This window comes from Mustelus asterias, unplaced genomic scaffold, assembly GCF_964213995.1.
Source record: "Mustelus asterias unplaced genomic scaffold, sMusAst1.hap1.1 HAP1_SCAFFOLD_3710, whole genome shotgun sequence".
Lineage (NCBI taxonomy): Eukaryota > Metazoa > Chordata > Chondrichthyes > Carcharhiniformes > Triakidae > Mustelus > Mustelus asterias.
The window spans coordinates 6,068-18,472 of record NW_027593655.1 but is presented as its reverse complement, the minus strand read 5'-3'; the positions used below and the strand labels follow the sequence as shown (position 1 = coordinate 18,472).

General features: G+C 59.2%; 1 protein-coding gene across 3 annotated transcripts; it reads right to left on the bottom strand.

Annotated features, from left to right (window-relative positions):
• Positions 1 to 3,242: 3,242 nt before the first annotated feature.
• LOC144490737 (single-strand selective monofunctional uracil-DNA glycosylase-like) lies at positions 3,243 to 12,195 on the bottom strand. 3 transcript variants are annotated; one of them, XM_078208446.1, is made up of 3 exons: positions 12,149 to 12,195; positions 10,328 to 10,600; positions 3,243 to 6,349 (listed from the first exon to the last, which is right to left on the bottom strand). In XM_078208446.1, exons 2-3 carry the CDS (start codon positions 10,589 to 10,591, stop codon positions 5,807 to 5,809), a joined length of 807 nt encoding a protein of 268 aa, XP_078064572.1. In that variant the 5' UTR covers positions 10,592 to 10,600; positions 12,149 to 12,195; the 3' UTR covers positions 3,243 to 5,806. The 3 variants fall into 3 exon arrangements, with proteins under 3 accessions (XP_078064572.1, XP_078064571.1, XP_078064573.1); XM_078208445.1 differs by having other exon boundaries at positions 12,093 to 12,169; XM_078208447.1 differs by having other exon boundaries at positions 4,243 to 6,349; positions 12,102 to 12,169.
• Positions 12,196 to 12,405: the final 210 nt, after the last annotated feature.

Here is a 12,405-nt window from a genome sequence, read left to right as displayed (position 1 = left end):
GACGACACAAAGATAAGTGGAAAAGTGAATCGTGTGGAGGACGGAGAAGATCTGCAGAGAGATTTGGACAGGCTGAGTGAGTGGGCGAGGATATGGCAAATGGAGTATAACGTTGACAAATGCGAGGTTATACACTTTGGAGGAAATAATAACAAATGGGATTACTATCTCAATGGAAACAAATTAAAACATGCTACCGTGCAAAGGGACCTGGGGGTCCTTGTGCATGAGACGCAAAAGCCCAGTCTGCAGGTACAACAGGTGATCAAGAAGGCAAATGGGATGTTGGCCTATATCGCGAGGGGGATAGAATATAAAAGCAGGGATGTCTTGATGCACCTGTACAGGGCATTGGTGAGGCCGCAGCTGGAATACTGTGTGCAGTATTGGTCCCCTTATATGAGGAAGGATATATTGGCATTGGAGGGAGTGCAGAGAAGGTTCACCAGGTTGATACCGGAGATGAGGGGTGTTGATTATGAGGAGAGGCTGAGGAGATTGGGTTTGTACTCGTTGGAGTTTAGAAGGATGAGGGGGGATCTTATGGAGACTTATAAGATAATGCGGGGGCTGGATAGGGTGGAGGCGGAGAGATTCTTTCCACTTAGTAAGGAAGTTAAAACTAGAGGACACAGCCTCAAAATAAAGGGGGGTCGGTTTAAGACAGAGTTGAGGAGGAACTTCTTCTCCCAGAGGGTGGTGAATCTCTGGAATTCTCTGCCCACTGGGGTGGTGGATGTTACCTCGCTGAATATGTTTAAAGCGCGGATGGATGGATTCCTGATCGGTAAGGGAATTAAGGGTTATGGGGATCAGGCGGGTAAGTGGTACTGATCCACGTCAGATCAGCCATGATCTTATTGAATGGCGGGGCAGGCTCGAGGGGCTAGATGGCCTACTCCTGCTCCTATTTCTTATGTTCTTATGTTCTTATTCTATGATTCCATGGTTAGATTCCCTCCCATTGGAGATGGCCACAGCTTGAGGACTTGTGTGTGTGTGGCTTGAATGTTCCTGACTATTGACTGAAACGTTAAACTATTTTGCTGCCAGGTCTTCTTAAGATGTTTTAATTTCAATGATTTTTAAAATCCGCGCACCGTTTTGTGTTACAGTTTACCCCGTGTGAAATCTGTGACACAATTATCGAGGTTCGTCGGGGAGTGATTGGGACAGTGAAAATTCAATACGACTTGAAAACAACGCTGAAATATTTGTGGATTCCGCAGTAGCCCACACAGGCCCCAGGAGGTGGGGGAAGGACAGACTAAACCAAAGATTCCTCCAAACAGAAACTTCCATGGACAACTCGGGCCTTTTCATACACTCCCCAAGGTCAGACAGCAGGGGGGTTAGATACGGAGTAAAGGTCCCTCTACACTGTCCCCCCATCAAACACTCCCCAGGACAGGTACAGCACGGGGTTAGATACAGAGTAAAGCTCCCTCTACACTGTCCCCCCATCAAACACTCCCAGGACAGGTACAGCACGGGGTTAGATACAGAGTAAAGCTCCCTCTACACTGTCCCCCATCAAACACTCCCAGGACAGGTACAGCACGGGGTTAGATACAGAGTAAAGCTCCCTCTACACTGTCCCCCATCAAACACTCCCAGGACAGGTACAGCATGGGGTTAGATACAGAGTAAAGCTCCCTCTACACTGTCCCCCCATCAAACACTCCCCAGGACAGGTACAGCACGGGGTTAGATACAGAGTAAAGCTCGCTCTACACTGTCCCCCATCAAACGCTCCCAGGATAGGTACAGCACGGGGTTAGATACAGAGTAAAGCTCCCTCTACACTGTCCCCCCATCAAACACTCCCAGGACAGGTACAGCACGGGGTTAGATACAGAGTAAAGCTCCCTCTCCACTGTCCCCCATCAAACACTCCCAGGACAGGTACAGCACGGGGTTAGATACAGAGTAAAGCTCCCTCTACACTGTCCCCCCCCATCAAACACTCCCAGAACAGGTACAGCACGGGGTTAGATACAGAGTAAAGCTCCCTCTACACCGTCCCCCATCAAACACTCCCAGGACAGGTACAGCACGGGGTTAGATACAGAGTAAAGCTCCCTCTACACTGTCCCTCCATCAAACACTCCCAGGACAGGTACAGCACGGGGTTAGATACAGAGTAAAGCTCCCTCTACACTGTCCCTCCATCAAACACTCCCAGGACAGGTACAGCACGGGGTTAGATACAGAGTAAAGCTCCCTCTACACTGTCCCCCCATCAAACACTCCCAGGACAGGTACAGCACAGGGTTAGATACAGAGTAAAGCTCCCTCTACACTGTCCCTCCATCAAACACTCCCAGGACAGGTACAGCACGGGGTTAGATACAGAGTAAAGCTCCCTCTGCACTGTCCCCCCATCAAACACTCCCAGGACAGGTACAGCACAGGGTTAGATACAGAGTAAAGCTCCCTCTACACTGTCCCCCATCAAACACTCCCAGGACAGATACAGCATGGGGTTAGATACAGAGTAAAGCTCCCTCTACACTGTCCCCCATCAAACACTCCCAGGACAGGTACAGCACGGGGTTAGATACAGAGTAAAGCTCCCTCGACACTGTCCCCAGTAAGTGGATTGGCCATGCTAAAGTGTCCAAAGATGTGCAGGTTAGCTTTAAGTAAGTTTAAAGTTTATTTATTAGTGTTACAAGTAAGGCTGACATTAACACTGCAATGAAGTTCCTGCGAAAAATCCCCCCGAGTCGCCCACACTCCTGTTCGGGGTGACACTGAGGGAGAATTTAGCACGGCCCAATCCACCCTAACCCAGCGCCCGTCTTTCAGACTGTGGGAGGGAAACCGGAGCACCCGGAGGAAACCCACGCAGACACGGGGAGAACGCGCAGACTCCGCACAGACAGTGACCCGAGCCCCGGGGAATCGAACCCGGGGTTCCCTGGCGCTGTGAGGCAGCGGTGTTAACCCACACTGTGCTGCCGCACACAGATTGGCTGTGGTAAATGGGACAGGGCTGGAGGCAAGGTTGGGGTGAAATGCTCTTCCATGGGGTCAGTGGTGGACAGAATGGCTTCTTTCTGATTCTGCAGGAATCCTCTGTCCTGAGGTTGGGGCTCGATTCTCTTCTCGCCTGGGACTGGGAGATGTGTAGTGTTGATATTCTGACACAGGTCCATAAGTACTCTTGAGCAGAATTGATTGTAGCTTAATTAATAAGTAGCTTAGTCAGTGGTTAGCTTATCCTCTGTGTAACATAACTCAGAGATAGAGAGGGGGAGGCAGAGAGAGAGAGGCAGAGAGAGAGAGAGACAGAGAGAGAGAGAGACAGAGAGAGAGAGAGAGACAGAGAGAGAGGGAAAGGGAGGCAGAGAGAGAGGGAGGGGGAGGCAGAGAGAGAGGGGGAGGCAGAGAGAGAGGGGGAGGCAGAGAGAGAGGGGGAGGCAGAGAGAGAGGGGGAGGCAGAGAGAGAGGGGGAGGCAGAGAGAGAGGGGGAGGCAGAGAGAGAGGGGGAGGCAGAGAGAGAGACAGAGAGCGAGAGAGACAGAGAGCGAGAGAGACAGAGAGCGAGAGAGACAGAGAGCGAGAGAGACAGAGAGCGAGAGAGACAGAGAGCGAGAGAGACAGAGAGCGAGAGAGACAGAGAGCGAGAGAGACAGAGAGCGAGAGAGACAGAGAGCGAGAGAGACAGAGAGCGAGAGAGACAGAGAGCGAGAGAGACAGAGAGCGAGAGAGACAGAGAGCGAGAGAGACAGAGAGCGAGAGAGACAGAGAGCGAGAGAGACAGAGAGCGAGAGAGACAGAGAGCGAGAGAGACAGAGAGCGAGAGAGACAGAGAGCGAGAGAGACAGAGAGCGAGAGAGACAGAGAGCGAGAGAGACAGAGAGCGAGAGAGACAGAGAGCGAGAGAGACAGAGAGCGAGAGAGACAGAGAGCGAGAGAGACAGAGAGCGAGAGAGACAGAGAGCGAGAGAGACAGAGAGCGAGAGAGACAGAGAGCGAGAGAGACAGAGAGCGAGAGAGACAGAGAGCGAGAGAGACAGAGAGCGAGAGAGACAGAGAGCGAGAGAGAGAGAGACAGAGTGAGAGAGAGACAGAGTGAGAGAGAGACAGAGTGAGAGAGAGACAGAGTGAGAGAGAGAGATAGAAAGAGAGAGAGACAGAGACAGACAGAGAGAGAGAGACAGAGAGAGAGAGAGACAGGCCAGAGGGGAGGATGTGGGCAGGTGTGGGGAGGATTAGGAAGGTCAAACTGTGGGAGAAAGGTCAGAGGGAGAGCTCAGGGGACTTGATGGTTTGAGTTATAAGGAGAGGCTGGATAGACTGGGACTTTTTTCTCTGGAGCGTAGGAGGCTGAGGGGTGATCTTATAGAGGTCTATAAAATAATGAGGGGCACAGATCAGCTAGATAGTCAATATCTTTTCCCAAAGGTAGGGGAGTCTAAAACTAGAGGGTGTAGGTTTAAGGTGAGAGGGGAGAGATACAAAAGGGTCCAGAGGGGCAATTATTTCACCCAGAGGGTGGTGAGTGTCTGGAACGAGCTGCCAGAGGCAGTAGTAGAGGCGGGTACAATTTTGTCTTTTAAGAAGCGTTTAGACAGTTCCATGGGTACGATGGGTATAGAGGGATATGGGGCAAACGCGGGCAATTGGGATTAGATTAGGGGTTTCAAAAAAAAAGGGGGCGGCATGGACAAGTTGGGCCGAAGGGCCTGTTTCCATCTGTAAACCTCTATGACACGAAGGGACAATTTAGCACGGCCAATCCACCCGACCTGCACATCTTTCGGACTGTGGGAGGAAAGCGTAGATTTGGCAGATTGGCCATGCTAAATTGCCATTTAGTGACCAAAGATGTGCAGGTTAGGGTGGATTGGCCGTACTAAATTGTCCCTTAGTGTCCAAAGATGTGTAGGTTAGGGTGGATTAGCCATGCTAAATTGTCCCTTAGTGTCCAAAGATGTGTAGGTTAGGGTGGATTGGCCATGCTAAATTGCCATTTAGTGTCAGAAGAATTAGCAGGGTAAATATGTGGGGTTACAGGGATAGGGCCTGGGTGGGATTGTGGTCGGTTCAGGCTCGATGGGCCGAATGGCCTCCTTCTGCACTGTAGGGATTCTATGGCAGTGACCCGAGGCCAGGAATCAAACCCGGGGGTCCCTGGCGCTGTGAGGCAGCAGCGCCAACCCCACTGTGCCACCAGGGGTCAACGGGAGGGGGTCAGGAGTCAACGGGAGGGGGTTATGGGGAAGTTAGAGCACATTACAGGTCATGAGTGAGGGGTCAGCGGGTCAACGGGAGGGGTGTGAGGGGTCAACGGGAGGGGGTTCAGGGGTCAATGGGAGGGTAGGTCAGGGGTCAACGGGAAGGGGAGGTCATGGGTCAATGGGAAGGGGAGGTCATGGGGATGTTGGAGAATGTCAATGGGAGGGGGTCAAGGGTCAACGGGAGGGGGTCGGGGTCAACGGGAGGGGGTCAGGGGTCAATGGGAGGGGGTCAGGGGTCAACGGGAGGGGGTCAGGGGTCAACGGGAGGGGGTCAGGGGTCAACGGGAGGGGTCAATGGGAGGGGGTCAGGGGTCAATGGGAGGGGTCAGGGGTCAATGGGAGGGGGTCAGGGGTCAAAGGGAGGGGGTCAGGGGTCAACGGGAGGGGGTCAGGGGTCAACGGGAGGGGGTCAGGGGTCAATGGGAGGGGTCAACGGGAGGGGTCAGGGGTCAATGGGAGGGGGTCAGGGGTCAATGGGATGGGTCAATGGGAGGGGTCAGGGGTCAATGGGAGGGGTCAATGGGAGGGGTCAGGGGTCAATGGGAGGGGGTCAGGGGTCAACGGTCAACGGTCAGCAGTTTGGTGACGCCCAGCTCCTCCAGGCGGGCGGCCGCCAATTCCGCCCAGCCCCGGTTGGCCTGGGGGCTGCGGGGTGAGGGGTGGGCCAGCCCCTCCACCCTCACGTGGGCCGTGCCTCCCTCCCCCAGCGCTCGCCGGGCCCTGCCCTCCGCCAGACGGCCCACCCCCACCACCGTCTGCGCCCCCAGGAGCTGCACCACCCGGCGGAGCGACCGGTCGCAGCTGGCCAGCAGCTCCCCTCGCAGGGCCGGTGGGAGGTCGGCCGGGGTCAGGTTGCGGCCCCCGGCGTCCAGGAAGGCCAGCGGGCAGAGGTTGTGGACGAAACAGCACCGGAAGAAGGCGTGGGGTCCCCCCTCGCCGCACAGGGACTTCAGCAGGCCCCAGAACCGGGCACCGCTCACCTCCGAGCGTCGACACTTGAAGCCCAGGACCGGGCGTTTGCTGTGTTCCTCGGGGGGACGCGAGACCGTCCCCGTAACCCCCAGCCAGTCCCGCACACTGCTGACCTCCCCAAACGGTACCTGGGGGCAAAGAGGGAGGAGAGAGCTGTCAATAATGAGCGGGGGATGGAGAGAGAAAGAGGGGGGCGCAGAGAGAGAGGGGGGCAGAGAGAGAGAGGGGGGCAGAGAGAGAGAGGGGGGCAGAGAGAGAGAGGGGGGCAGAGAGAGAGAGGGGGGCAGAGAGAGAGAGGGGGGCAGAGAGAGAGAGGGGGGCAGAGAGAGAGAGGGGGGCAGAGAGAGAGAGGGGGGCAGAGAGAGAGAGGGGGGCAGAGAGAGAGAGGGGGGCAGAGAGAGAGAGGGGGGCAGAGAGAGAGAGGGGGGCAGAGAGAGAGAAGGGGGCAGAGAGAGAGAGGGGGGCAGAGAGAGAGAGGGGGGCAGAGAGAGAGAGGGGGGCAGAGAGAGAGAGGGGGGCAGAGAGAGAGAGGGGGGCAGAGAGAGAGAGGGGGGCAGAGAGAGAGAGGGGGGCAGAGAGAGAGAGGGGGGCAGAGAGAGAGAGGGGGGCAGAGAGAGAGAGGGGGGCAGAGAGAGAGAGGGGGGCAGAGAGAGAGAGGGGGGCAGAGAGAGAGAGGGGGGCAGAGAGAGAGAGGGGGGCAGAGAGAGAGAGGGGGCAGAGAGAGAGAGGGGGGCAGAGAGAGAGAGGGGGGCAGAGAGAGAGAGGGGGGCAAGAGAGAGAGAGGGGGGCAAGAGAGAGAGGGGGGCAAGAGAGAGAGGGGGGCAGAGAGAGAGGGGGGCAAGAGAGAGAGGGGGGCAAGAGAGAGAGGGGGGACAGAGAGGGAGGGGGGACAGAGAGGGAGGGGGGACAGAGAGGGAGGGGGGACAGAGAGGGAGGGGGGACAGAGAGGGAGGGGGGACAGAGAGGGAGGGGCGCAGAGAGAGAGAGAGGGGGAAGAGAGAGAGAGGGAGGGGGGCAGAGAGAGGGAGGGGGGGCAGAGAGAGGGAGGGGGGGCAGAGAGAGGGAGGGGGGGCAGAGAGAGGGAGGGGGGGCAGAGAGAGGGAGGGGGGGCAGAGAGAGGGAGGGGGGGCAGAGAGAGGGAGGGGGGCAGAGAGAGGGAGGGGGGGCAGAGAGAGGGAGGGGGGGCAGAGAGAGGGAGGGGGGGCAGAGAGAGGGAGGGGGGGCAGAGAGAGGGAGGGGGGGCAGAGAGAGGGAGGGGGGGCAGAGAGAGGGAGGGGGGGCAGAGAGAGGGAGGGGGGGCAGAGAGAGGGAGGGGGGGCAGAGAGAGGGAGGGGGGGCAGAGAGAGGGAGGGGGGCAGAGAGAGGGAGGGGGGGCAGAGAGAGGGAGGGGGGGCAGAGAGAGGGAGGGGGGGCAGAGAGAGGGAGGGGGGGCAGAGAGAGGGAGGGGGGGCAGAGAGAGGGAGGGGGGGCAGAGAGAGGGAGGGGGGGCAGAGAGAGGGAGGGGGGGCAGAGAGAGGGAGGGGGGGCAGAGAGAGGGAGGGGGGGCAGAGAGAGGGAGGGGGGGCAGAGAGAGGGAGGGGGGGCAGAGAGAGGGAGGGGGGCAGAGAGAGGGAGGGGGGCAGAGAGAGGGAGGGGGGCAGAGAGAGGGAGGGGGGCAGAGAGAGGGATGGTGGGCAGAGAGAGGGATGGTGGGCAGAGAGAGGGAGGGGGGCCGAGAGAGGGAGGGGGGCCGAGAGAGGGAGGGGGAGCCGAGAGAGGGAGGGGGGGCCGAGAGAGGGAGGGGGGCCGAGAGAGGGAGGGGGGGCCGAGAGAGGGAGGGGGCGCAGAGGGGGGGGGCCGAGAGAGGGAGGGGGGGCCGAGAGAGGGAGGGGGGGCCGAGAGAGGGAGGGGGGCCGAGAGAGGGAGGGGGGGCCGAGAGAGGGAGGGGGGCCGAGAGAGGGAGGGGGGGCCGAGAGAGGGAGGGGGGCCGAGAGAGGGAGGGGGGCCGAGAGAGGGAGGGGGGGCCGAGAGAGGGAGGGGGGCCGAGAGAGGGAGGGGGGCAGAGAGAGGGAGGGGGGCAGAGAGAGGGAGGGGGGGCAGAGAGAGGGAGGGGGGCAGAGAGAGGGAGGGGGGGCAGAGAGAGGGAGGGGGGCAGAGAGAGGGAGGGGGGGCAGAGAGAGGGAGGGGGGGCAGAGAGAGGGAGGGGGGCAGAGAGAGGGAGGGGGGGCAGAGAGAGGGAGGGGGGCAGAGAGAGGGAGGGGGGCCGAGAGAGGGAGGGGGGCCGAGAGAGGGAGGGGGGGCCGAGAGAGGGAGGGGGGGCAGAGAGAGGGAGCGGGGGCCGAGAGAGGAAGGGGGTCCGAGAGAGGGAGGGGGGGCAGAGAGAGGGAGGGGGGGCAGAGAGAGGGAGGGGGGGCAGAGAGAGGGAGGGGGGGCAGAGAGAGGGAGGGGGGGCAGAGAGAGGGAGGGGGGGCAGAGAGAGGGGGGGCAGAGAGAGGGGGGGGCAGAGATAGGGAGGGGGGCAGAAATAGGGAGGGGGGGCAGAGATAGGGAGGGGGGGCAGAGATAGGGAGGGGGGCAGAAATAGGGAGGGGGGGCAGAAATAGGGAGGGGGGGCAGAGATAGGGAGGGGGGGCAGAGATAGGGAGGGGGGGCAGAGAGAGGGAGGGGGGGCAGAGAGAGGGAGGGGGGCAGAGAGAGAGAGGGGGGCAGAGAGAGAGAGGGGGGCAGAGAGAGAGAGGGAGGCAGAGAGAGAGAGGGGGCAGAGAGAGAGAGGGGGGCAGAGAGAGAGAGGGGGGCAGAGAGAGAGAGGGGGGCAGAGAGAGAGAGAGGGAGGCAGAGAGAAAGAGGGAGAGAGAGAGGGGGGCAGAGAGAGAGAGGGGGGCAGAGAGAGAGAGGGGGGCAGAGAGAGAGAGGGGGCAGAGAGAGAGAGGGAGAGAGAGAGAGAGGGGGGCAGAGAGAGAGAGGGGGGGAGAGTGTAGAAAGACAGATAGAGAGAATGTGAGAGGCAGTGAGAGAGAGATGTGTGGGGGATTGGGTGAGGGAGGGGTGTAGGAGCGGGGTAAAGGGGTGTAGGGGGGTAAAGGGGTGTCGGGGGTAAAGGGGTGTAGGGGGGTAGGGGGGTAAAGGGGTGTCGGGGGGTAAAGGGGTGTAGGGGGGAAAGGGGTGTAGGGGGGAAAGGGGTGTAGGGCGGGTAATGGGGTGTAGGGCGGGTAATGGGGTGTAGGGGGGTAAAGGGGTGTAGGGGGGGTAATGGGGTGTAGGGGGGTAATGGGGTGTAGGGGGGTAATGGGGTGTAGGGGGGTAATGGGGTGTAGGGGGGTAATGGGGTGTAGAGGGGTAATGGGGTGTAGGGGGGTAATGGGGTGTAGGGGGGTAATGGGGTGTAGAGGGGTAATGGGGTGTAGCCGGGTAATGGGGTGTAGGGCGGGTAATGGGGTGTAGGGCGGGTAATGGGGTGTAGGGCGGGTAATGGGGTGTAGGGCGGGTAATGGGGTGTAGGGGGGTAATGGGGTGTAGGGGGGTAATGGGGTGTCGGGGGGTAATGGGGTGTCGGGGGGTAATGGGGTGTAGGGGGGTAATGGGGTGTAGGGGGGTAAAGGGGTGTAGGGGGTAATGGGGTGTAGGGGGGTAATGGGGTGTAGGGGGGGTAAAGTGGTGTAGGGGGGGTAAAGTGGTGTAGGGGGTAAAGGGGTGTAGGGGGGTAAAGGGGTGTAGGGGGGTAAAGGGGTGTAGGGGGTAAGGGGTGTAGGGGGTAAAGGGGTGTAGGGGGGTAAAGGGGTGTTGGGGGGGTAAAGGGGTGTAGGGGGGTAAAGGGGTGTTGGGGGGGTAAAGGGGTGTTGGGGGGGTAAAGGGGTGTGGGGGGGTAAAGGGGTGTGGGGGGTAAAGGGGTGTGGGGGATAAAGGCGTGTTGGGGGTAAAGGGGTTTTGGGGGGTAAAGGGGTGTTGGGGGGGTAAAGGGGTGTAGGGGGTAAAGGGGTGTAGGGGGGTAAAGGGGTGTAGGGGGGTAAAGGGGTGTGGGAGGGGGGTGGAGGGGTGTGGGGGTTAAGGGGGTGTAGGAAGGGGGTAAAGGGGTGTCGGAGGGGGGGTGAAGAGTTGGACGATCCGTGTTGGAGGGGTCTCCTTCTCACCCCTGTCTGGGCCATCCCAAAGGGTCCAGGATTCATTCCCAAGAAGAGGACTTGTTTCGGGGAGCGGCAGTACTTGTCCACGTAGGCGCAGTGAGGCTCCCAGGCATACTCCAAGGGGTTGTAGATGTAGCACACGGGGTGTGGAAACTCCATCGCCCTCAGCTCGGCGCTCAAATCCAGCTCCGCACCCAAGAAGCTGCCCGCCAGCCCCTCCGGCAGACCCTCTCCCCAGGGCCCCAGCAAGAGGGGGCGCTGGCCTTCCATCAGCACCTCCTGGGAGAGGGGGAGAGATAGAGAGGGGGAGAGAGAGAGAGGGAGAGAGAGAGAGAGATATTGTTAGAGTTGTTATCCAACAGCCCTGAACCCCTGTCATCCTGTAGACCCCAATAAACCACCCCCATCCCCGTCCCTGGACGCTGTCCCAGAGCCAACAGACCCCCAGAGACCCTGACAGACCCCCAGAGACTCTGACAGACCCCCAGAGACCCCTATAGATCCCTATAGACCCCCAGAGACATCTACAGATCCCTATAGATCTTTTGAAATCCCTATAGACCCCCAGAAACACCTACAGACCCCCAGAAACACCTACGGACCCCCAGAAACACCTACAGACCCCCAGAGACCCCTATAGATCCCTATAGACCCCCAGAGACATCTACAGATCCCTATAGATCTTTTGAAATCCCTATAGACCCCCAGAAACACCTACAGACCCCCAGAAACACCTACAGACCCCCAGAAACACCTACAGACCCCCAGAAACACCTACAGACCCCCAGAAACACCAAGAGACCCCCAGAAACACCAAGAGACCCCCAGAAACACCAAGAGACCCCCAGAAACACCAAGAGACCCCCAGAAACACCGACGGACCCCCAGAAACACCAAGAGACCCCCAGAAACACCGACAGACCCCCAGAAACACCAAGAGACCCCCAGAAACACCAAGAGACCCCCAGAAACACCTACGGACCCCCAGAAACACCTACGGACCCCAGAAACACCTACAGACCCCCAGAAACACCTACGGACCCCCAGAAACACCTACGGACCCCCAGAAAGCTCTATAGACCCCCCAGAGATGTCTATGCATCCCAATAGACCACTTTACACCTCCAGAAACCCATATAAACCCCTATAAATCCCAATCGATCCCCAGAAACCCCTATAGACCCCCAGAGACCCTTATAAACCCCCCAGAAACACCTATAGTCACAGTGACCTAATAAACCTCCCAGAAACTTCTATAGACCCCAAAGTCCCTTGTAAACCCCCCAGAAACCTCTATAGACCCCCAGAAACCCCTATAGTTTCCTATGTACCCCCAGAGACCCCTTGTGACCCCCCAGAGACCCCTTACAACCCCCCAGAGGTCCCTACAGACCTTCAGAAACCCTATAGACCCCCGGAGACCCCTATATACCCCGAGACCCCTTGTGACACCCAGAGACCCCTTACGAATCCCCAGAGACCCCGATAGACTCCCAGAGACCCCTATAGACCCCTCAGAGACCCCAATAGATCCAAATTGAACCCCAAAAGCCCTTATGCACCCCCAAAAACTCGAATAACCCCCCCCAGAGACGCCAATAGATCCAAATTGAACCCCAAAAGACCCTACAGACCCCCAAAACTCCAATAACCCCCACAGACCCCATTAGGTCCAAACTGAACCCCAAAAGCCCCAATGGACCCCCAAAAACAACAATAAACCCCAGAGACCCTAATAAACAACCAATAGCCCCAATAAACCCCTAAACACCTCCATTACATTCAATCCCAACCAGTTGCCTGCTGTGAGCCAGCTGACTCTCCCACCTAAGCCTGCATTGGGCCTACTCCTCCCACTGAAGCCTGGGGCGCGCGGGGCCTACTGGGAGTTGTAGTCCGCCAGCCCCCGGGAACGCACCGCGGCCGCGCGAGGTCCGGCGGTGCCGGCTGCGCGCAGCCGCACGAAACAGAACGGATCTGAGCCTGTGCGGCGTCCGGCGGCGCCGGCTGTGCGCAGGCGTGCAGACAGCCGAGGCGACTCTGAGCATGTGCGCCGCCCGGCGGTGCCGGCTCGGCGCAGGCGC

What these genes read in the sequence shown, in the direction of transcription:
- LOC144490737 (XM_078208445.1), bottom strand. An exon ending in TTGGGATGGCCCAGACAGGG is followed by an intron (nt 6,350 to 10,327) that starts GTGAGAAGGAGA and finishes CTTTGCCCCCAG; the next exon opens with GTACCGTTTGGGGAGGTCAG.